We start from the raw sequence: 25855 nt of genomic DNA, 5'->3' as shown, positions 1-25855 counted from the left end.
CGAGCCTGGCTTGAGCCGGGGGACAGGCTCTCCCTCAGCCCAAGATCCAATTGAACGTAAGGACCAACGCCGAGCCAGGCTTTGCATTAGGCCCTCTGCCTCACCTCCCTTTTGCATGCGCTCTTATTATCTTACAAGAACCATGGGTGCAGCAAAGGAGGGGCCAGCCAGCGCCTCGAGCTTTGAGATTTTCGGGTCTCAGACTGCATCAAGCTCGAAGCACTTGCCAGCCCCTTCTCCGCTGCACCCGCAAGGGGGGTCTGTCGCCACTAACTTGTTGCATTATAAATGGATGAAGAACATGCAAACAAAAAACGCCTGCTGCTCTGACCAGTCTCTTCTCTGCTGAACCTAGGAGATTCCCACAAGGTCTTCCTCATAACACTGGAAAAGCATTGACTAACATGGCTTGAAGGAGCTAGAGCAGAGAAAGAAAGGATAGAGCAGAAGAAAACGGCAGTGTGTGTGAGTGGGGGCGGGGGGAGAAGCATACAGAAGAAAGAAACGGAATATAGAAGCACAGAGAGAGAAAGGAACACGGAGGGCCGAGAGTTCACAGAGGAGGAATCAGACGCACGGATGCGGCAGTTGCTGTGGCAACAGGGTGCAGGGTTTTGAGGGGCACAATGCACCCCAGTTTGTGCCACCTTTTTAAACAAGCAGAGGCAATGGGGCACCTTTCTCTCGCTTGCATTTTGGTGCACTGCAACCTTATTGCTCCAAGATATATTTCTATATGCAGAAATGAGGCTAGCCGTTTTGTGCTCTGCCTCAGAAACTTTGCCCTGGCTAAAGATTATTTTTTAATCAATTCACCAAACAAAAGCAGCTGGACAGCATGACTCAGCCCATGACTGTGCACAGGGCAGGGTAATAATCCCGGGCGGAGGATGGTTCAGCTCACATAATAAAAACAGACTTTGACATTTGTTAAGAGTTATTTACAAACGGGGTCTATTACAGTTTTCGACTCCCTCGCACTTGAGGTGGGCGAGCCTCCAAAAGCTCGAGCCAGATGGCTGGCTCTGGCTCCAGCCGAGTTCCTCGAGGGTTCTACAGACAAAAAAGAGCCGAGCTTGGGCCAGCTCCTTAGTCTTTTCTTCCCCTCGCGTGTCCTTATGTTATTCTACAAGCTACCCTCACATCTTCCATAATATGACATCAGCCCGGGCACCATTCCTGTACCAACCTGGTAGAATATGTGATGGTTTGCGGTATAAACCTGAAGGTATTTAGAGAGAAAGATGACTGGAGTTTTCTCCTCAAGAATATGACTGATACTTGGAATAAAATTGCAGACTAACCATGTCCCAAAGTTTGAGGATGATACCAGCGATTCTAATAAGGTCAAGTGTGAGAGAGCAGTAATTGAACTTGCTCAGGTACCATCTGGAGACCTGGGTACTGTCCCGAAGAATTACTATCCATATCATCTGCTTGCCCTGAAGAAGCCTTCCACCACAGCGAAACATGTATTGGCTGTATTGCTTGTTTTTAAATGTGCAGGAAAAAACAACACAAGTTCATTTGACAAAACATCTCAGAACGTTCGTACCTCTCATGTTTGATCAATTATTTATGATGGAAGATTTGCATTTTGATATCCTCCTTTAGGATTTGCTGTAATAATGATGGCTTTACATTAAGAATGTATGTTGGTTTTGAATAAACTATTGAAGATAGTTTGTTAATAGAATTATAAAAATATGTTTCTCAAATGTCATTAATGTAGACTGAGATTGTTTTAAAATAAACGGCTTCAAGCCAAGCCTAACACCACGGAAGAAGAATATATGTTTGATCAGTGGCAAAAAACAGTCCCTGCAGCCCTTCTCTCCAGGAGAATTCCATTCTGTTCTCTGGAATTCTAAAATGGTTTTGACCTTCCCTGGCTTGTCCTGCTTAAGTCTGCAGCTTCTACACCAACACCTACACTATAGAAAAGTTTTTCGTTCTTTTTCAACATTGCATGAGTCCTGGGTGGGAAGGAGCAGAGAATAGAAGTAACTGTGTGGGTGTGTGAGCAAAAGGCAGAAAGGTGGTAATCTAGGAAGATTGCAGTCATAGTAGGCAGGCACTGTGTAAGCTCGGCTCGTGCTTTGGCTCTTGGAGCCAAACCAGACCCAGAGTCCAGCTCAGCTCCCCCCACAAACTGTCTGGCTCTTCCACCTCTACCTCACACCCTTCAGTCTTCACATTCGCTCTTGTATTACAGGCCGGGCTCCGAGGCAGGGTTCCCCTCTCTTACATGTGCAGTCCACTCCGAGGGAGAGTGCCGGCTCAGCTGCCCTCCCCCTCTGAGGTCAGGACCCAGCTGTGAACAGCTGGCCAAAAGTATGGGAGAGGGAAAGTTCTGCTCTCACAGCAGATATTTACCCTCACCCGTGACACGAATTTTAACATAAGGGTGTAAATCTAGCTGCATTAACCAATTTTTAACCCTTTACGTTATGGAATGTGTTTTAAAAGAGTATTGAAGTTTCAGGAGCCTCGATTATTTATTTATTTATTTAACTCATTTGTATGGCGCAGAAAATCATCCCCAGAGGGATCTCTCGGTGTCTGAAAAAGGGACACCAAATAGGCAGTAGAGTCTAAAACAGCCAGGTTTTGAGTAGCTTCTAGAACCGTGCAAAAGTAGGGCAGGCACGGATCTCCTCCGGAAGCCTATTCCAATGCTAGGGGCAAGATAAGAACAAGCCTGTCCACCTTGCTTGACCTTTCTGATACTTTGAGTACAGAGTAATGATCGGTTGCTAGATCTTAACTGCTGTGATGGTCAGTACAATTCAAGTATTTTCCAAAATCGGCAGGGCCATTCCCCTGTACGGACTTAACCTCATCAGAGCTCCGAACGTTCAGCGCCCAGTGCTGAACGTTCGGAGAACGAATGCTGGCCCGTCGGCCAACGGTCGTGCGCAGCACTGGGGAGGTAGTGCACGTGACGACCGTTGGCCGATGGCAGCAGTTAAGGGGTTAAAGACTGTACATAGCAATTTAAAGATGGCCTGCTTCCTAGTGCAATTGATGTAGGAGAGGAGCAGACGGCGTACCTGCTGGCTTAGTCAGGGCTAGGCGGGCTGCCTTGTTTTGGACCACGTGCAATTTTGGTGCAAGGTCTTATCTATTTCCACAAACTGAGTGTTGCCATAGTCTAGTCGACTGATCAAAAGTGACTGAATCAAAGACTTCCTGGCCGCTAGAGGGATCCACAGGAATATCTTCCTAAGCATCCAATTGTTCCAAAGCAGGCTCCCGAGAGTGATTTAACATGTTCTTCCATCAACAGTTTATTGTCGATCCTGATGCCTAAATCCTTCAACCACTTCTTTGGGGAGGGCGACGCTCCCAGTTCTGCAGGCCACCCGTCGGAGGTCCACAGCTCTTCTGCTGTCCCAAATAGCAATATCTTGGTTTTAGTGGAGTTCAGCTGAAGGAAATTCTTCCTCATCCAGCTTGCTATGTTAGACATGCAATTTTTTAACTTGTGCTTTGTTATTGTGACATTCTCCTCTATAGGAACTATCAGCTGTGTGTCGTCTGCATAAGATATTGTTTCAAACCCGCAGCCTCTGATAATACAGGTCAGGGAGCCACATAAATATTAAACAAAGCGGGACTAAGGATAGATCCCTGAGGAAAACCCTTGTCCTTGATCGGTCTGTAGTTTTGCAGATCATTAGGATCCACTGATTCCTTTTAAGGCAGTGGCTTAATTCGAGCATTTTTCCACTTCGGGGAAATTTGGCCGTGGCTAGCAAGATGTTATAAACTGTCGTTAGCACATCCGCTAAGACCGGAGAAAGTTCTACTAAAACTGCTGGCGGGACCGGGTCCAGTAGGAAACCTGATTTTACGTGCCTGATTAAAGAACCCACTTGCTCACTCGTTATATCAGGAAAATATTCTAGACTGGGGATAGAAACCTCCTGTATAGGATATTCCTTGTCCATTATGAAGAAAAGATTGGCTTATCTGAGTGAGAGAGCATTTTATTTGGAAGCAAAAATATCAAAAACACAAGAAGTTGTGCAGATAAAAGTATTTTCTTTTCTCTGTAATACGATACAGCCTAAAAGTAACACAATGTATCATAAATATGTGTTTCCATACTAGTACTCGTGTTACATCCCGTTCAACAGCACCCGCAGATGGCTGCTTTGCATTTTACATAATTAAGTGTAATTTCATGCAATTTTCCCGAAAATCCACGAAAGCAAGGTACACGAATTTCGCGAACCCCTAGTGTCTGCTTGGAGAAAATGAAGAGGGATTTTAAAAAGCTGTGATTTTAAGTGGGCACTACCCGCAGGGTTGGCCTTTGCAGATAGCTCTCTATCCATGAATACTCCACCCACAGCCAGCTTGGTAAGAGGGTGTAAGTATGCTGGGAAAGCCCGTTCCTCCGCCACCTCACCAAAACCACCCACAGATGAGCTCCTGCCAGGCACGATATTAGAAGGCACCAGCCCATAAACAGGGGCCTTTGTCTCAGATGGTCACTGGACAGCTTACCCAGCATACATTTGCACCCCTGGTCATCCACTTCAATGTCTTAGGATGCGAGTGAGTGCATTTTGTATGGTCCACCGAAACCACTGAGTGTAAGTGTGTTGAGAAGTGGGAGGGGGAGAAAGAGGGAAGAGATTTCCAGAGAGGATGGACACTTGTGCCTCGAAACAATGATCAAAGGCACTTTTCTTTGGAGCCAATTAGCCTGATTGGAAGGAAACTTCTGCACGACCTGGATGCAAAAAGCACCCTGCACGGCACCCGTCTGGGCCCAGCACACCCATGCCAAGTTCAGCCCTGCTTTCCCACAGAGAATCGAAAAATATAATCGCATTTCACATCCCGTGGTGCTGCGGGTATAGAGAGGAAGCAAGGTATAAAGAGAGCAAAAGAAAAAGTAAAGTAATGAAGCCAGAAAGTAAGACGAGGAAAAAAGCTAGCAGAAGGAAAAGGGAGAAGAACGGAAGTAAAAGGCGAATAAAAAGGGAAGGGAAGGGCAAGAGAAAGGACAAGGGGAAAAGGGAAAAGAAAAGAAAAAGAAAAAGGGGAATAGGAAGGGGGTAGATAAAGAACTAGGAGAAAGGGAAAGAAACAAGGAAGGGCATGAGAAAAAGAAAGAAGAAAGAAAAAGATCTGTACTTGTTTACTGGAAATAAAGAAAAAGAGGAAAGTAACAACTCAAAAGTTATCAACATGAAGAGACAGAACATGGAACCCAAAATGCACAAGATGAAAAGCAGACACAACCTGAGCAATATAGTGAGAGGTCGAAAGCAAGATGGACAACAGAAGCAACAGAACTAGTTTCTGCCTGCAGTTGCCTGGTCCCAAATACAGCTCCCACCGCAGAGTTAACACAAGGACACAGACACAGTCATTTTAAATACACAGTTGGAAAAACCATAATTTTACATTTCAGAAAGGAGAAAAGTGCCGTCTAGATGCTGGGAAGAAACAGCTAGATGGAGGGGAGGGGCGTGAAAATTTACAAGCTGAAATTACAGGCTTTGTCTCTGATGAAAAGCAATTAGGCAGGCAAGAGGTGGCTGCAGGATTCTGAGCCTCAGGTGCCAGGCCCTGCCGACAGCCTGCTGAGCTAAAGACAGGGCCTGGGAGAGAAAAACTGACAACGCTGGGGCTGAGAGGAATTAACAAAGGAGGAAATCACAGCGACACCTCATTAACCCATGCAGAGATGTATTAAGGGCTGAGAAAGGTCTCACCCCAGACAGCTCCTCATTAGAAGGCATCCTCTGCACAGGCAGTGCACATGAAGGGCAGTGTTCACAGGGTGGTGCAGTCACATGGCTCACTGCCCTGCAGTGCTTGCATGGCAGTGGGAGGAGCTGGCACGTTGTAGCCTAACAGTTAAATGTCAAATGCCCTGGGTTGGCACTCTGCAGTGCAGTGTTCCTTTGATAATGTTTGGCTCACTGCCTCTCGCGAGTGCCATGGCAGTGCTCTGGGTGTGCTACACTGTGGTGCAGTGTGTGAATGGCACTGCTATGAGGTGGACTCCTGACGTGGATATTGCTACAGTAATTGTGTGATCTCCCACAGTGAAATATTCCCACGGCAATGTAGTATTCCTTTGGTAATATTATGCTTTGGAACAGTGTTGTGCAGGATGTATGTATGTGTTGGTACTTGTAGAGCACAAATCTAACTGGAAAGCAGTGAACATGGAGAGAGGGGAGGAGGGTCAGACCCCCAGGTTCCAATCAAGAACATTTGAAATGTCAGAGTATGACTTGCAGCGCACTATCTGGAAGGCGGGGCCTTGTTATGCCAGTGTGTGGAGGGACTGTGCTCGATTTCCCCATGACATGCTCTATGACTTGGCAAACTAGAGTCAGGTAACTATAGCAATTCAATAACCTGACACACTTTAGGCATGGGCACTGGAATTATGCAGCACTGGAAAATAACATTAGATGCAGGGTAAACTGCACCATGTTGTTAAAAATGTAAGTAATTGTAAGTATTCACTATCTTGGGGATTTGTTAAGCCCTCGTACACTCTTGTGGATTCTAGGAGGGGACGCCTATCTTGGGGATTTGTTAAGCTCTCGTACACTCTTGTGGAGTCTAGGAGGGGGCGAGGCGTCAGCAGAGGTGTTACAGACAGTTGAAAAGCCAGGGAGGCATATTATCAAGGGGCCGCAATAAAATTATCGCCGTTTTACACGGTAGCGCGTGATTCCATGCCTCTGCGCCCATTTTCTAAATGCCCAGCATAGCAACGCTAATGATATGCAAAGGAGGCGTGCCTGACAAAACTACATGGGAGAATATCAGTAACCGGGCTTCGCGATATTCACAACAATGCCCCTGCCGCCATAGCGATACACAAAATCGTGCTAACTGCCCATTAACGCTAGATTTTAACGTCTGCTAAAATCCAGACTTGGGCATACTTTGCATGGGAGGTGGATTCTTGGGTTACGACCGCAGGGCCGTATCAGCAAGGTTTATGCTGTTTTTAGGTGAACATCTCTGGATTTCCAGCGATGTTCGCCCTTTTTTCCCGCCATTTCTGGAATTCTTCGCCAATGCGCTGAGCATTGGTAATACAGCGCTAGGTTGGAGATAAGTTCCAGCGATAGACAGCGATTAAAAAAAACAACACGCTAAGCGCGGTCAGCAATAATTATCGCTGCCTCTTGTTAATATGCCCCTAGGTTTTTAATATTTTCCTGGAGCCCAACAGGGGGGCAATGCGGCATATTAATATTAATGGAAATAATATTCCCTGAGTGGGCAGCAGCCACTCTGAGCACTTTCCCCTGCATTCTTTCATAATAAATCAACATGCTGCAGCTATGGATCCAAGCAGTGTTGGTGGTTCATACTTGACACATTTTTGCTGTAAAAATGTTGTACTCATTGCAAGTTATGTGACAAGAAAATGCAACATATGCAGCACATAATGAGAGTGAAGATACATTATCAGCATATTCTGCAGCATTATATAACTATCTTGCTAAATTAACTCATATTGTTTCAAAAAAGACAATGCTGCCTACTGTTGAAAATGTTATTAAACAAAAAGGAATCCACTCTAACAGTGGTAGTGGTCCCTACAATGGTGGGGAGCACACAGTGTTGTATAAATACCCCTCACACACCAACAGGCCCCTTGGTGTCATGCTTCATCATCGGGGTCTTCGCACCCCTCTACGGGATGCGGCGTGCTACGACTCACGACTACGTAGGAGCACTGGAAGTGGATTATGTGTTGATGTGTGTGAAGGGAATAAAGGTGAGTGGTGAGGTGAAAGACAGTGATAGTTAAAAGATACCTGGCTCGTAGGAGAAAAAATAATAAAAAGTTTTTATTAGGCCCTCGGCTGGTATCGTTAAAAAAGTGCAGTGTGAGGTTGTTTATACTAATTAGGGTACATCAACCTCTCTAGTGCGTCGACATGTTTCGGAGTGACAAGGACTCCTTCTTCAGGACGAGGATGTGTACTATAATCACCACCTTACTCACATGTATGTAGATGTCAAAGTGTGCTCTACAAAAATAAAATAGGTGAAATGTACCTATTCGTGTTAAATTGAATGAAGTCTGTTGCGCCCAATTGGCGTTGTTAATACATAACCTGTGAATGAATAAAAACATCATGAAATATAACATCACATTAAACCAGTGTTGCTCTTCGCGCATGCGCATTAGTCAACACGCTGCTTGCCAGCGCATGCGCGGTTGATTCTGACACTCCCTCCTCACGCGCGCAGGACCGGACCTGATTTCCCATGTCTAGGTCCTTCTTTGGGCATTTTCCGATTCTTATTAAGCACTAATTGGGGCAATTAGTACTACTATATAAGGCATTTGTCCAATACGACTCAACATAATGTCGGAGCGGAGTTGAGGGGATGACAGCCTACCACATTTGGCAGTAACGGTTGCTACATTGAGCAAGGAGTCAACAGAACCCCCAAAACTACGCCTTGGCTCATGAGGCCAGTTAGCCTTAGTCCAGAAGTAAGAAATGTATATGTACCAAATAATGTGTTTCTTCCTACTATTCAATCCCAGGGATTCCAATGGCGACTATATCAAATCCGTGTGTGTCCTAGTCTATATGTTTGTCTATGTCCTTTTCTTTTACAGGGTTTTGGACGTTATTTTTTGGTTCTTCATCACCCTCCTGTGTATCTACACAGGTTTTTCTCAATATCATAATGTGATGTTATAATTCATGATGTTTTTATTCATTCGCAGGTTATGTATTAACAACGCCAATTGGGCGCAACAGACTTCATTCAATTTAACACGAATAGGTACATTTCACCTATTTTTCTTTTGTAGAGCACACTTTGACATCTATATACATGTGAGTAAGGAGGGGGTTATAGTGCACATCCTCGTCCTGAAGAAGGAGTCCTTGTCACTCCGAAACATGTCGACGCACTAGAGAGGTTGATGTACCCTAATTAGTATAAACAACCTCACTCTGCACTTTTTTAACAATACCAGCCGAGGGCCTAATAAAAACTTTTTATTATTTTTTCTCCTACGAGCCAGGTATCTTTTAACTATCACTGTCTTTCACCTCACCACTCACCTTTATTCCCTTCACACACATCAACACATAGTCCACTTCCAGTGCTCCTACGTAGTCGTGAGTCGTAGCACGCCGCATCACGTAGTGGGGTGCGAAGACCCCGATGATGAAGCATGACACCAAAGGGGCCTGTTGGTGTGTGAGGGGTATTTATACAACACTGTGTGCTCCCCACCATTGTAGGGACCACTACCACTGTTAGAGTGGATTCCTTTTTGTTTAATAAGATTACTAGGGGAGACAAAATCCACTTCCTCCTCTCCCTACCTATTCTTGTTATTTACTGTTGAAAATGCCCAGTTTAAATTGCATTTAACACTTTACATTTTTCTTCCTTTTGTAAATAAAAGCCTTTCCATAGTCCATCATTTGGCGGTGGACGTTTATCTTATCTGGGACATAATTTCTCCTATTGAAATACTTGAATAGAGCAGTCAGCGGTGGGCCTGGCTCTGTTCTCTTTGGTTAAGAAGGAGGCAGGCAGTACTTTATTTATTTATTTGCAAAGTTTTATATAGCGCTGGCTAGACCCAGAGGTATCAGAGCGCTTTACATGAGGATAAGCGAGTTACAGGTTACATAATTACATAGCCAAATATAGACAAAGGAGAGAAAAACATGTGATTATACAATAATATGAGTTATTGACACGTACACACGTCTTAAGAGGAGTGAAGGGTAGAGGGAGAATAGTAAACAGGGGTAAGGAATGCAGATGGAAGACACAACAGAGAGACGAGGAAAACAATGTCCGATGTCCGGCTTGGTAGGTGACGGCCTCGCATGTTTTTCAGTGCTTAGCCAGCCTCGTCCTCCCATTGGAGGAAAGACATGGCAGGGTGTAATCATGGGTATTTAGCGGATAAGTGCATAATATTAAAATCAGACATATGCACATAACACCTGAAAGTGATGCTTTGATTGCTGAATATTCATAATCACAAATAAACCCCCGTTCACAACTTGCATTCTCACAACAAAAGTAAGTATCAGAGCACGCATCTGAGGATTTTCACTATCCAATGCGATGAAAGCGCCCTCTATGTCTCTATCCACAGTTCTCTGACTAAGAGGGGGCCTTCAGGTTTTCTGGGTGAGCGATATGAGAGGGGTGGACACAGAAAGGTAAAGAGCCCAGTATAGCGAGATGTAAGGAAGATAGAGAAAAGGCAGAGAGATAGGGAAGCTAAGGAGAGACACACATACAGTAAAGAAAGCAAGGGGAGATAGCCAAAAGGAAGGACAGATAGAGAGACAGGGGCAGTACGAGGTAAGCAAAGAAACAGAGGTACGCTTTAAATAATAAATACAGTTTTAGAGTGAGGTAGAGAAACAAGGAGTGAAAGGTAGATGGAAGATGTGCGGTGTATAAAGACAAGAGGGGAAATAGAGAGATACATGAGTGGTGTAGAAAGAGAGATTATATTGAGGCAGAAAAAGATACAGGGGATGAAGTGCAAATGTAGAAACAGAGGAAAACTACAGAGATGCATGAAGAGAGGGCAGAAAAAGAAGTGAGGTAGGGAGGGTGAGTTGCAATCGAGAAGGAGGTGTTATGGGAGAAAAAGAGGAGGTAATGATAAAGAAAAAGAGGTTTGATTTGATTGATTTGATTTGATTTGTCAACTTGTAAAGCGCGCAATGCCCGTGGGCGTCTTGGCGCTAAGACAGATCCTCATCTCTCGAGAATGGTGTCTAGAGCTGTGCAGAGAACAACCAGGTTTTTACTTCCTTTCTAAAGAATTCCAAGGATGGGCTGATTTTTATAGCAAAAGGCAGCTGATTCCAGGTTCGTGCTGCATGTACCAGGAAGCTTCATCCACCCCAACTAGCTCGTCTAAATTTGAGAACCCTAATGAGCTTCAGTTGACCGGATCTAAGAAGTCTCGTTGGTTCATATTGTTTTAAATGTGACTTAAGAATTGTGATCCTGTTCCCTGAAGTGCCTTGTAGGCCAGGCACAATGATTTAAATTGCACCCTTTTTGCAATTGGCAGCCAATGCAGGGTTTTTAGTTTGTGACTGATTGGCTCAAACTTGGGTATGCCTAAAACCAGTCTGGCTGCTGCGTTCTGCAGGCGTTGTAATTTAGCTATGATTTTTGTCCTAGCTCCGGCATATAGGCCATTCCCGTAGTCCAGTCTTGACAAGGCTAAAGCTGTCACTACTGTCTTACGCGAATCCTGTGGTAGATAAGGCAATATCTTTTTTTATCATTTTTAGAATGTACCAGTGTAGATGCCAGTTTGCTGGCTTGGGCTTCAAAAGAGAGATTGGTGTCTAGAGTAACGCCCAGATTCTTCACTTTTTCTGACGAATTTGGGCATCTACCCAAATCATTAGCCACCAAGCGGGGGACCAGATGTTTGTGTTACCCCCTAGTATCATCACCTCACTCTTGTCCCCATTGAGCTTTAGGCAATTCTTTTCCATCCATTGGCTAACCTGTGTCATGCATAGTTGGAATTTTTCTGCTGCGTCCTCCACATCCTTTTGATAGACACCACAATTTGGGTATCGTCAGCGTAGGATATTGGGGTAAATCCACAGTTCCTTTTAATTTCTGCAAGAGGGGCCACATATAAGTTAAAAAGGGTGGGGCTCAGCGAGGACCCCTGCGGGACCCCGCATGGTGAGTTAAAAGATTTAGATTTCGCTCCTCCTACTTCTACTGAGAAGGTTCTGTTTACTAAGTAGGAAGCAATGAGGGTACATGCTGAATCATGTATTTCTGCTGCTCTTAAATGAGTTAGGAGAATCTCGTGGCTGACCCTGTCGAAGGCCGCCGATAGGTCAAGTAATACCAAGGCGGCCTTCGCTCCATTATCCCGCACCTTCCTGAGTTCTTCCACAGCTGTGATTAAAGCAGTTTCCGTTCCGTGTCCCTCACGAAAATCGAACTGAGAATGGTCTAGCCAGTTACCATCCATCAGATAACAGGATAATTGTTTGCTAAAAAGTTTCTCTAACATTTTTGCGGCGAAAGGGATCCTAGCTATTGGTCTATAATTACTTGGTTCTTCACAATCCAGATTTTATTTTTTGAGAAAGATGAAGTAAGAAAGAAGTATGGTGGTGAGAGAGGTGAAGTAGATGGAACAGGTTGAAAGAGAGAAATGAGAAAATGTGAATGGTGAAGTAAATTGAGAGGTTAGAAAGAGAGTGCGAGAGAGAGAGATGAGGTAGAAAGAGATGACCTAGTGCTCGGGATGTGAAGTACAGAAATGACAGAGAAAAAGGGATGATGGAGAGAGAAGGCCGGGAGAGACGTAGAGGGGTTGGGTATCTGGAGAGAGGAGAGCTCGAGAAAGCTGGAAGAGAGAAGGCATTGATGTAGGCGTGGTATAAAAAGGGGGGTATATAAAGATTTAGAGGCAAGTAGAATGCTTGAGAGCTGAAAGATTAAGGTTGGTCAGGCCAGGCAAACACACTAAGAATCTTTAAAGTGTGCTTGCCCAGCTGTCAAATTTCCCTGGGCAATGTTGCACTTATGTTTAGAAATTGTAATAATGTTTGATACTTTTTAGCTAGAAACTATTGTTTTTGTTGAAATAATGCAAGTATTCAGCAGATAATATATTATGTGCTTAGTGTGGTGAGGTGACATTAACACAGGAAAAGCAACGGATGCAGAACTGAGTTTGCCAGTGGTCCTGTCCACAGAGTGGTATTTCTATGGTAATTCAATGACTTGGCAAACTAGAGTTATGTTCCCATGGCAATTCTCGGTTTAGGCAATCTCTAGAGTGGCATTCCCAGAGTAATTCTATGCCATGGCACACCTTGATGCTGATGCTGTATACTCTCCTGAGGTGTTCTTCTAATAGTGTTGTAAGCTGGCACAGAGTGGTCAGAATGTGCCACACTTTAATGCTCCAGTCCTATTACAGTGTGAAAGAAGTGAGTGCAGTGTGTGTTCCGCGCTTCTGTGCTTTGCCATAGACGCATGCAACATTCCTGGGTTATATCCTCGGCACGGCACATGACTTCACATCACATTTCTCCTGTGGTAAATCTGTGACTTAGCGGATGTCACACTCTTTAGCATTGAAACTCTAGTCAACTCTAGTGTACTATTTCTATAATAATTACATATATGATGCACACTATATGGCGGTACTCAGAAGACGACGTTGCTATAGATGTGGTTGATTATCGCAAAGTACTTTTAGAAGTTGGTGGTGGGCTCGGTATTGAGCACATTGTTGCAGCGTTCCCATGGAACTACTCAGGAATGGCACAATGTACTTGAGTATTCATGTGGTAATTCTAAGATTTGCAGCAGCAGTACTTCCTCTAGGGCGGAGGAACATTGCCCTGTTCTGTGAGCAGGTAAAAATGAAAAATAAACTCATAATAATGCAATGCTATTATCATTTAATTTTTCTGCTTAGGTGCGGGGCGGGCTGGGCTAGCCAGAACAGGAGGAGGAGCGGTGGGCACTCTCTAAATGTGCATGATAGTTTGGCGGGCCATCTTGGGACGGGGAAACAGTCACATGCACTTTGCATGTTCTCCACTCAGCTGCATTGCACAGTCTGGGTGGAGAACATACACAGGCTCCCAGTCCCTGTCTGAGCACCAAACCACGGTGCTCAGACCAATCACGACGCTGCTGTCATGCTGGTGACATCAGCGTCATAATCGGCTAGGGAAGCCTGTGTGCTTCCTGCTTCTAGGAGTTGACCAAAGAGGACCGAGAGGCAGCGGCTGGCCAGGAGGAAAATGAGTAGTGTGCATCTCCTCCCTGTATGTCACCCTCCTTAAGTAAGCACATAAGAGCTTACAAATTCTAAAATGGGATTGCAATGATGATAACCAGAACGATGCTGACGATGTGACTGGCATTGACCAGAAAGCATTATTATTATGGTAACGTCCTGAAGGTGACACCATATCATGCCCTAAACCAAAGGTGGTGATGTAGATTTGGCACAGTTTAGAGTGAAATTTTCTACCTAAAGCTCTGACCTGCAGCAGTAAAGTGCTGTGGCTGGTGGCAGCATTGTGAATGTTGCAGAGTGTGTTGCATGCATGCACTTCCTGTAATGTTGCAGATATGGCACAGTGTGCTTCTTGCCAATCCCTGCATTCCTTACTTTTCCAAAGCTGCCTTTTCCGAGCACCATGAGGAAGTTGAAGTCTGAAATGTGGAAGCGGCTGGTGCCAAAGAAGCTCACTCGCTTTGAGTCAGTAGGGCTGGGGCTTGGACTCGGGCTGTGGCTGTGAATAGGACCCCGTCTCACTTTCTGTAAGAAATGAAAACAAAAGACAACAGATGTCAGCAAATGCTTAGAAGATCCTCAAAGAGTAGTATTTACAACTAGCTGTGTAATGGTGCATTGTGTATTGTTGAGGAAAATAGATAAGCACAAGGTGCATTTTTGTATAGATTTGCAAATGGCTGATTTGCCCGACGTTTATTAGGAACCAGAAGATCTGCACACAGTAAATGTATAGCAAAACTGTGCGAGCTTTAGGGGGTTAAAACTTCCAAAGTTTTTATTATATTTTTTAAAAAAAAGAAACTGTGGCAGTTTCTGTGTTTTTTTCTCACACCAGTACACATTTCACACAGCGACTAGAGGCCGCTTGTGCACCGCCATGTCATAGTAGCAGTCTTTCTCATTCAGGCTGAGGGCCGCAGGGTGGCAGTCCTTCTTGCAGCAAAGTAGCACAGCAGTCGTTCTTCCCAGTCTACCACTGGTCTAGTTTTGTACTGAAGAGTTGGGTCTTAGGGTCCATTTTTGGTACCTGGTGCCCACGTTGAAAAAGGAAAGATTCTGGAGGTTTCCTTCCACTTTAGGCGTCAGGAATTCCCTTTCTCCTGTCCTAGCCCCATCTTGTCTGTGAGTGTGTTGAGACAGGACCTTTGTGATGTGCAAGTGTGGTAGGTGACACCTCTTCCCCCTCATTAAGTCAGAGCTGCCCATCCTGCCAACACCTGGTCTCCCCTTGTCAAACAGTCTGGGAGCACTATACACAGACTAGCTGCCAGCTACGCCAAGTCATGTGACCCAGAGACAGGCTGCAGACATAAAATGGCTAGTAAAAGAAAATGCCAACTCTCTAAGTAACATTTTCAGAATTTTGACTTAAAATACGACTTTACCATGAAAGAGTGCTTTAAATTACAAGTCTTTAGACACAAAACTCGACTTGTCTACCTGAGCCAAATTGAAAGTTAACATGTATTAAATGTAATAAGGAAACCCAATATTATCCAATTGGAGAGGTAGGCCTTGCAGTAGTACGAATTGTAAGAGTTTTTCACTACCAGGACACTGCACCGTGCCATCTGATCAGTTCAGGGCCTACCTTAAGGGTGATGTATATGCATTAAAAAGGAAGGTTTGGGCTTAGCAAAAGGTTAATTTTGCTAGCTCAAAATGGCGGTTTAAAAGTGAACACACAGGCAGCAATGGCAGGCCTGGCACATGTTTAACAGGTCTCCGTTAGTGGGTGTCACAATGAGCGCTCAGGCCCACTAGTAGCATTTAATTTACAATCCCTGGGTACATTGAGTACCACTTTACTAGAGACTTACAAGCAAATTAAATGTGCCAAATTGGGTACCAGCCATTTCTACCATGTTTAGTGGAGAAGGTACTTTAGCATTGGTCAGCAGTGGCTTAGTGCACAGAGTCCTGAGGCCAACAAAAATGAGATCAGCAAACGTTTGGGGGTTAACCACCCTGAGGCAACATGTATAAAAGTCACCATATGAAGATTATACATATAAATAATACATCGCTGCTTTTCATTCAAATTGGAGACAAGCATTGGCAAGTTACACAGTTTGCAGGTACTTGAAAAACATTGTAAAGTTGTTTTTTGACTACTTCTGCTCACTTTGAGTAACCAATTCCAACAGGGAGCAAGTCACAGGGGTAAATGAGGCTTAGCATGACAGTTATCTTGCAGTCAAAGCTGTCTTCAGTCCAGTTCTAGGCTCTATTGGTTAACCACCTTAGACATCAATTAAGTGGTCCTGATGCAAGGGATGCAGGAAACTGAGAATGCAACTACGTGGTGCATGAACATGGTGCGGTGACTTTGGCCAAAGTTGCGATGCCCCTCGAAGTCTGGTTGAAGTCCAGCCAAAAACCAGTTGCCACTGGACTACTGGTCTCTGGTTCAGGGAAACCAGCGGTTCCCTTTAACTGAGGCTGGGTCTTCTTCTGTTTGCAGGACCATGCTACTGCCTTGTCCTCTGCCAGTTGGCAATGTAGATGGGGTGCTCTGTCTTTGTCTGTTGTTGCAGATCGGTTGGCTCCTTCTTCTCGGGACACTCCGGGCCATTCTCTTTGGGAGGTCTGGCCTGTCTCCTGTTTCAGTCTGTGGCATGACTCTGGCATTAGGATTGGAGATTGGCCGGGTGGGTGTTGATGTCCCAAGATCTCTCAGCTTCTGTGACTTTTTTGGTGCTGGCGTTTGGTAGGTTGTCACCTGGGGCTTTCTATGCTCAGCATTAGGTGTCATTTCAGGCCTGGTGTGATCTGGCGAGTTTGGTTTCTCATTCCCTGTCTCTTCCTCTAGTGTTGGTGGTTTTGCCAGGCTGTTTTCGGTTGGGTCTTGGCCCTTCTGTTCTTCAGGGTTGGTTGCCGCTGTGTCAGTGTTTCTATCCCATTGGGGTGGTCTGGTGGACGGCCAGGGTCTTGTCTCTGGGTACTTTGTGGCATTTTCTACTTTAGGTCCGGTCCTGCTGATGGTGTGTCCTTTCTGGGTTCTGCAGTTGGTGTGGCGGGCTCTCCAGTTTCCTCAGTTTGTGCCCCTGTCTTCTGTAGGGTTTCAACATTTGGCCTTGGCGGTGCCTTTCTGGGGGCTGTGCCTTCGGCACACCCACTTGGGGAACCTGGACTCTCTGTCTGTTGTCTCCTTCCTTTTGGATGTGTATGGCTTGGTTGTGCTTCAGTTAAGTCCTGGCTCGGGGCTCACTGTGCTGTCTCCATTTCTTCTTCCCCAAAACTCACACAGATACAGTGTCTCTATGCTCGTGCCAGCTAGTGCTGAGCTGCCTTCTAACTGGATGACTGACGCCTCATCCATCCAATTAACAGCAGGCCGCCCTGGAAATAAACTGCAGTCATTCCAAAGCTTGCTGGGGCCACTGCACTGCTTGCACCACTGATAGGCTGGCCTCTGGTGCCCAGGAGGGTAAAATGCCCCAATGAGGCTACATAGAATTGTAATACTTCACCTGGCATCATTTAGGGAAAGTAAACATTTGCTGTCAAATATTAACACCCTCCTGCCTCCAAATGCAACTATGTAAGCTACATCAGTACAGACTTGAAACTGAATCAGCCAATGGTCGACTCAACTCCTCCTCCTTACAAGGCAAATGAATGAATGAATGAATGAATGAATGAATGAATGAACGAAAGAACGAATGAATGGATGAAGGACTAGCTTTTGAAATAGCTTGGCGGTGACAACCCATTTCGGCCTCGTTACCTTTCAACCACTTGAAACATATTGGATAAACATTGATTCAAGTGTGCTGGCATATTTAACCCTCTAGTAATATTTACAAAAAATATCATCTATACACGTGGGCTCTCTCCTGATGCACTCTGCTTTCATTTCTGCTGGAAGGATTGGGCAATGAGGTAAACGTGTATGACCTGAACAATGTGCTGATTGGCAGGTGGCAAGTCCCAGCAGGCCATCTAAATCCAGTGCTCCAAAGTCAGTAGTAGTAACATCTGTTATTCACAGCACATGATAAAGTACACCTTTCAGAGATACTTCTCTTCAGAACTTGACCTTTGAACTTGGAAGAGAGGCTGGTGGATGAGCAAATGCAAGAGCCACCAAGGAGGGGTTCAGAGGTATGACTCAAGTGAGCAAGACAATAACAATTCTGATATTACAGTTCTCGGAGACTAAATTATTGAAGCGCTGTGATAAACATCTTGAGCATGATTGTTTTTAAAAGTTTTACATTTACTGTCAGAGGTTTACGACACTGTTTGGACTATACTTCCAACTTTTTGGAATTCACAGAGGTGTCAAAGAGTACTCTTGAGAATCTGAAAAGTTAGTGTTTTCCAAGAGTAGTTCTAGAATTGCTTCATGAATTTTGAGTTATTAATTTGAGAAAGCATTTTTGCCTTTGTAAAGGTACAACTATTTTGCAGAAGAATGATTACCCTCAAAACCCTTTTCTTTCATTTGTTTAGGTCTCACCTATGATAAAAGTATGCACTGTCTGCTCTGACACCTTTTGTTATCTTCACATGGGCTTAGAACCTGACCATTGCTTACCATTGGTTGGATTCACTGTCATTCTCATTTACTTGCTTCTTATTCGTCAGCTTCTGTAGACTTTCCTATCTCTTCTTGTGCTGGTCTCACTCAGGGTGTATGGATGCATTACTTGCGTCCTTTCCACCTCCACCTTATACATTTGGTCACCTAGCTGCTTCCCCAGGAATTCTCGGCCACCCTCAGTTATACTTGTTTGTTTGCCCATCCCCTCCCACTCACCATTGAGTGTGTGGTTCACCACCCCCACACAACCCTGTGTTGCCTGTGCGATTCTCCATTCCCTCCATTCTCCATTCTCGATTCCTCCATTCCCTCCTGCTCACTCTCGGCTATCCATATACTTCTCTAGAAGGGAAGGGCAGCTCCCATGTAGCTGCCCTGCCCCTGCTGGCCTCCCTGCATTGTCCAGTCACCTTTTACCTATTTGATGTAATGCCATAGGTGGCCAACAGTTTGTCAAGACATGGGTCCCATGCTCACTTTGACAATGGAATTAAGCTACTACTAGCTGAAGAGCCCGAATCAGGAAAAAAACGGTCTGGGTTGCTACTAGTATTCTTGTTCAGGGAAGACCTGGCCTGGCAATTCAGCCTGAATTGTTCCTATTGTAACAGGGTCGAGAATGATTTGCATATGGTTGGGTCCAAACTCTGGTGGCATGCTGGGCAAAAGAACAATGGGTTGAAATGCTACCATGAACATTTGCTAGTGGTTAGACTTTTTGCAAGCATTCCTCCTATCTCCTTATGTTTGTTTGATGTTATGTCCTAAGTGGCCAAGGGTACTTTCAAACATGGATCCCATGCTCACTGTGCCACTGGAACCAAGCTACACCCAACTGAAGAGCCATCTCAAAGCTTTCAGAGGAAAAATATTTTCTCTGGCCCAATTTTAATAGTCTCCTACTGAGGTTAGTCAGACATACAAAATGAATAGAGCATTTCAAAGAGGTTTACTCAATAAAACACTAAAAGACACCAACAACATCTGCTCCTATTCCCGTTGTACCATATGGTAACAAACAGAAGAAAATCATTCAACCCGTAGGAATATAATGCAGAATACTATTCTGACCCCACTAAATCTAGGCAAAAGCCATATTCAAAGCTTTGGAACAAAGATAATTAAATATGCATTACTTCTGGAGGGTAAGGAGTAACCTTGGTAAAATCCTAAACATGATTAGGGGGTAGGTTTTCTGTTACTTTGGGAACTAACGGTCACACAGAAACGTTAAAAACAAAGGGGCATATAATCAAGCCTGGGCGATAAAATTATCGCCGCTTTATCAGCAGGAAACTGCCGATAAAGTGGCAATAATGGGCTTGATAAAATGTCTATGGAATTCCAATCGAAGCTCATCTTAAATGTGAAGGACATCTAACATGAGCTTCAATTGGAATTCCATTAGAGCATATTATCAAGCCCATTATCGCCACTTTATCGGCAGTTTCCTGCCAATAAAGCGGCAATAATTTTATCGCCCAGGCTTGATAATATGCCCCAAAGTTAGTTGTTGCTCTGAATGCCACGGCTAGACTTCATAGAAAATTGCCATGCCCCTAGACAACCCCTGTTTAAGGGTAGCGGAGACCAAGCTTTACTCTGCAATGCTTTACAGCGTGACAACTGTTCGTGATAGGTTCATTTTTTTTTTGAACAATCCCCAAACTGTTTGTCTCCATATCATAAAATGAGTAAGGGGCATATTAGCAAGAACCTTGTTAAAATTATCGCCGCTTTAGCGGCAGTTTTGGACTTGCTAATATGCGTCATAGAATTCCAATAGAAGCTCAGGTTAGATGTCCTACACATCTAACCTGGGCTTCTATTGGAATTCTATGACGCATATTAGCAAGCCCATTATCGCCGTTTTAACAGCAGTTTCCTGCTGCTAAAACGGCGATAATTTTAACGAGATTCTTGCTAATATGCCCCTAAGTCTTTAACACAAGCACACATCAAGTTGGGATGTAGCGTAGAGCAACTCTCTAAGATAGACCAAGTAACGGATTTGAATGATTACTTCAAAACTAGCAGTGCTGAAGATAGTCTACTAAAAAATTTATTTGGCAGGAAATGGTCCACAGGTATACATTTATGTTGACCCTGGCTACTGATCTGAAATATTTGATTGCTACTATTTGCATTGACAACAGTTTCTCTATAAGTGTTCCAGCTCCAATGACACACATTAAACGGTTTCTTAACACCTGTCCTTTATTGCTGATATGCAATCATTGTCTCTCAGAAAGGTACACATATAAGTAAGCAAAAGTTAGAACGTCTTTGGTACTGTAAGATACTTAAGATACTCTAATATCCTGGAAGGTAAGAGAAGGGTGGGCGAGATAGTACTTTTTATTGATTGTTTGGCACAAAAGAAGGCTAGACCCACTTAATGCGTCTGAGTCTAAGCCTACTTGAACCCGGTTTAAGATGCTTAAGCCAGGCGTTGTAAAAGGCAAGTGTTCGCCAGCCGCGGAAGGATTTACTCACAGCTACGGCAGTGAACGAACCATGAAGGTGGATGCTGATATTCTCATGCATATTGAAGGACCGGTTCAACTTATATGAACATGAGGAACTTGTGATCTGTCAATAAGGCATCATTAATTAAGTGTGATTTTGCACCGAAGACCAGTAGCCATAATTATCTTGCTTCTACTTTCTGTATTTTAGGTGCAGCACCCGCAGATTAGGCTGCTTTGTTGTTTTCTAATGTTTTTATATATTTTTCAATATTCTGCAATGGTCATATTAACTTTAAAAATAGCAATTTCTTATCGATTTACTTTATTCCTACTGAGTAAAGAAGACCAGCATAGTTATCTTCTTTTTCTCAGCGCTTTGGTCAGAAGGTTCACATTGGCCACAGCAAGCTACTTATGATGAGGCCGGGAAGATGAGAGCACCATGGCTCCTGGGATGAGGCAACAAGGGACCACTAGCCAAAATACCAGAAGTAGCAAGACATGGCACGGTCACCACCAGACTTGGAGTTTGGGTGAAATCGTATGGTGGCTTGCCAAAAAAAGAACGCATTGATACAGCATGCTGGAGCGTGTGTGGATACAACTATACAGGATTCACTTTGACTTGTGTACTGTCCCTTTCTGGTTTTGGCTCAAAGTCAATATTATTAGGGCAGGGCCGCACTTCAAACTCAATTGGTCTTAACAAAAATGGTAAGACGAGCCCCATATCACAGGAGGCTGCAATTGCACTAAGGTTACAGGGCTTGCACAGTTGGGTCATGGCAGCCCTTCTGGCTTTGAAAGGAGCTCCTTATGCTACAGCCTAGTAGGAATAATCCAGGGTGATGGAATGGCCGTCCACCTCTGTGTCGGGAGATTACCCTCACAGTGTCCCTCATAGTCCCTTGGAAGTGCCCCCAACAAGTGGTGTTCATAATCGTGCTTCACTCGTCGACATTCACATCTGAAAAAACATTTTGCTGTCTAGCTGAAGGTGGCTGCCCAGAACAGCCATTTACTTTTCATCTGGATGTGCTTGAGTGTGGCTGTGGGTGGCCGTCGCTTTACTCTACGCTAACCATGGGCGTAGTTCGCTTAGTAGTGCTACGCGTAGCTACGCGAAGTGCACTTCGCACTATGTGAGCTAAGCAAAGCTACCTGTAGCTACGCGAATTGCGTAGTGCAATGTGCAAAATGCTGTATGCACTGATTGCACAGTGCCGGATGCTTGTCCGCACTGTGCAATCAGTGCAAACCGCATCTTGCACAGTGCAAGTGGTCATTTTCTGCCGCTCACGTAGATTTCTACGAGAGCGCCAGATTTCTCAACGCAGACTAGTAGTTTCTCATCGCGAGCAGTCGTGAGCATACGTGTCCACTCGCAATGAGAAACCTGACCTCCCCGCGTTGAGAATCTCGCCAGAAGGTTTATTTTCCATGCTCGCAACCGGGCACTTAATGTTGCTGATCGCGAAAGAGGATAAAGTCTCCCCGGGAAGTCATTTTTCTTGCTCGCAGTCGCCAACTTGATGTTAAGGACCGCGAGCAAGCAAAAAATTACCACTACGCTACGCATGTTTGCACTTTGCTACGTGCAAACATGTGCACTTGTACTTGTGCTAGTAGCGCAAACTTTGCAAACTACGAGAGCGTAGCATAGTACTTTGCCCAGGGTTACTGTACACCCGCACACTAATTTGGGGATACCCACCTTCTTAATGTGAAGTTTTTCTTTTGGATATGATCTGACTTGTTTTACATTTTAATGTTATTTGTTTAATTTATCTTTATTATTATAATATTTTTCTTTAGCCTTTATAGTACAAAAGGTTACATGACCAATGGAAGGTATCACTCTTTGAAATCACTGCACTGTCTGTTGACCTTAAGGTAGTCCTCGCTGTTTATTGTGTAGTCAGGATATTGACATCACATATAGGTCGGGTAGACAGGCATTACTGTTATCACTTCTGGCTTAGCCTTTGCTATCTCTACTACTGCAGTTCCTACCCCTCGTTACATACTTCTGAAGAGTGGTGAAAGCAAGGAGTAAATACATCCCAAAGAACCATATTTACTTTCTGTGCCATCGACCTTTGTGCCCACAACTTCTCCTGACTGCCCAACAGGAAGTAAGAGGCTATTGAGGGCCTAACCCTAGGTCAATGGGTGTGATGTTACTTGTGTGATGTTACTTCCACTGTTGGTGATTTTATGTCCATGAGGCAGGCCTCAAAGTCAAGGCACTATATTTTTTAACAGAAAAAAAGCTCTTGGGGACAACACATTCCCTTAACATCCTTGATCAAGGCCTCAAAATCAATGCGCTATAAATCTGATAAATCTGACACTAGAACCTTAATTGGGTTCGACAGCTTCCCATATGGCTGTGCATGGCATACAACTGACTTGGCTCCAGCCCAGCTGCTCCTTTGGAAGCCATGGGCTGTCAAGGAATCTTCCAATTCCCTTAAACCCCGGCCCATCTGTGGTGATAACTTTCAGTGACAATGCTTTTCCCTTCCAGAAAGATTAGCATTTATTCCCATCTCTTCACAGGAGTTTGAAGAAACTCCAGGGTGGTTCCCTTGTTGTAGAAGCCGTTGCTAAGCAGCCAGAATTGATTAAAGAAGCAAACCTTAATAATCGCAGAAACCGAATGAAAAATTGATGAAAGCGAGGCGGCAATTATACCGCCCAGCTGCCTGCCGAGCATCCTCGCTTTCCCATCGAGTCAGATTCGTGGGGCAGGCAAAGAAAAGCAGAGAAGAAAGACATCCCTGATAGCCAATTAGCAAATTGTTTCAATGTTCAAAGGAGCAAAAGCGCAGGAGATGAGAAATCACAAGCACACAAAAGACACCCGATTGCCACCGCGAAAAGTAAGTAAACTAACACAAAGAAGCCACCAATGGTCTCCGTGCTGCTACCGGAACCCAACTAAGAAAACAAGCCACTGCTACTGTTTAAAAACAGGCAGACACCTGGTTGAATATGCTAAACAGAGAAGGCAGTTGGGCAAACAAAGATTTAGGACATGTGGACTAGGGGGCAGATTTATGAGGCCGTTGCGCCTCTTTGCGCCGCAATTGCGTCACTTTTTTTGACGCAACTGCGGCGCAAACAATGCGCCCTATTTACAGCGTGAAAGCACTGCGCCATAAGGAGGCGTTTCTGCGCAGGGGGGGGGCGTTCCTGCGCAGGAACGCCTCCTGAAAGTGGCTGAGTGAAATCTATGAGATTTCACTCAGTCACTTTCAGGGCAATGCTGCGTCAAAACCCTGCGCCTGCTTGAAGCAGGCGTAGGTCTTGACGCAGCATTGTGCAGATGGTGTACCCCCGAGCCTTGCTGGAGCTGCGTCGAGCTTGCGACGCAACTCCAGCAATGCGCCACATTTCCGGCACAGATGCGTCACGCATCTGTGCCGTTTTTGCACCATGGTGCGCCGCATTATAAATGCGGCGCACCATGGGTGGCGGAGCTGTGGCGCACTGTGAGGCACGTTAACTGGCGCATCCCTGGGGATGCGCCAGTTAACATAAATCTGCCCCTAAACGTTTTCACATACAACTAAGTTAGAACTTGAAATCTAGAATTGTAACAATTGTAACATCTGAACAGACGTTTTAGCATCTTTACCAAGAAATTAATTCCAAGAGGACCAAATAGTCTATAAGTACTGATCTTTTTAGAGAAAGCATAGAAAATGAGCACAGCTGAATGCAAGAAACAATAATGACTTTTGGAAACTAAGGGGCAGATTTATGTCGGACTTGGGCCACGTTTAAGCCTCCGTTGCGTCACGCAACGGCGGCGTAAACGTGGCGCATCCCTGCGACAAATTTACAACGTGATGCATCTAGGCAGATGCGTCACGTTGTAAAGCCCTGCGCCACATGTGGGCGTTCCAGCGCAGGGTGGGCGTTCCGGGGCAGTTGCGCCTTGCAAAAGTGCCTGTGTGAAATATACAAGATTTCACGCAGGCACTTTTAGGCCAATGCTGCGTCAAAACCCTGCGCCTGCTTTAAGCAGGTGTAAGGCTTGATGCTGCATTGGACAGATAGGGTCCCCCAGAGCATTGCTGGAGCTGCGTCGCTCTTACGACGCAACTCCAGCAATGCGCCGCCTTTATGGCACAGATGCATCACGCATCTGTGCCGTTTTTGCCCCATGGGTGGCGGAGCTGTGGCGCACAATAACTGGCACATCCCTGGGGATGCGCCAGTTATTGTTAATCTGCCCCTTTGCATCTCACCCCATCACTTTCCTGGCTTTTCATTGTTTCCTGTGCTTGCCACTCACTTTCCCACCATTTCTAATGGCTGTAGCATATTTTCCTGCATTTACCAATGCTTGTTCCTTGTCTCCTCTTATCAGTAGCTGAAATACTGTTAATCTCACAAGGAGGGACAGGGGCTTAGTAGATTCAGCATTCATATCCCATGGGATTATGGTAAAACAAGAAAGAACGCTGTTCCTAAAAGGGAAAGGAGCAAGAAGCGGAGGGGGGAGGACGGAAAGAAGTACAGGGTGACAGGTAAGAAATGTTGGGATAGTTTCGAACAGGTGCTAGATTAGACAATGTGTGATTGCACAGGGATAGCTACAATAAGGAGCAAGGGCTCTTTGCCGGAGGTCTTCTCGATTTGCTATTGAGAAATTTAACCATGTTGTGGAGGCAGCCTATGTGTAGTGAGTAGATGTGGGATGGTGTGCGTGTGGTTAATACAGGATTCTCCAATGAAAGTTTCTTTGTGGGGTACCTATGGCATGAGTAAAAACGCCGACTAGAAAGTCATGGACTGGAGAGGGAAAATTAAACCTGCTTTTGTTTTTGAATGAGTGAATTGTGCAGGGGGTCGACATGTTTCATGCCCTATACAGTCCGAGTGGATCTAGGCATTTCTTCAGGACCAAATTATCCTCATCTACTCTGTACCGGGGTTAACAAAAGAGAAGTCACATTCCCTTAAGTCAGGACTCAGTAGTGTTCCTGTTGTGTTGTGAAAACTAGAGGT

General features: G+C 44.8%; 1 protein-coding gene across 1 annotated transcript in view; it reads right to left on the bottom strand.

The window, feature by feature from the left end:
- PRKCG (protein kinase C gamma) overlaps positions 1–25855 on the bottom strand; it is a 1238195-nt gene that overhangs the window by 102585 nt on the left and 1109755 nt on the right. Inside the window, exon 10 of the mRNA XM_086928695.1 lies at positions 14186–14335. Coding sequence (XP_086784821.1) covers positions 14186–14335 — 150 coding nt within the window. The remainder of the gene's footprint in view (positions 1–14185; positions 14336–25855) is intronic.

The sequence above is a fragment of the Lissotriton vulgaris genome, chromosome 7 (assembly GCF_964263255.1).
Source record: "Lissotriton vulgaris chromosome 7, aLisVul1.2, whole genome shotgun sequence".
NCBI classification, from domain to species: domain Eukaryota; kingdom Metazoa; phylum Chordata; class Amphibia; order Caudata; family Salamandridae; genus Lissotriton; species Lissotriton vulgaris.
This window is presented reverse-complemented; position numbering and strand designations above follow the sequence as displayed.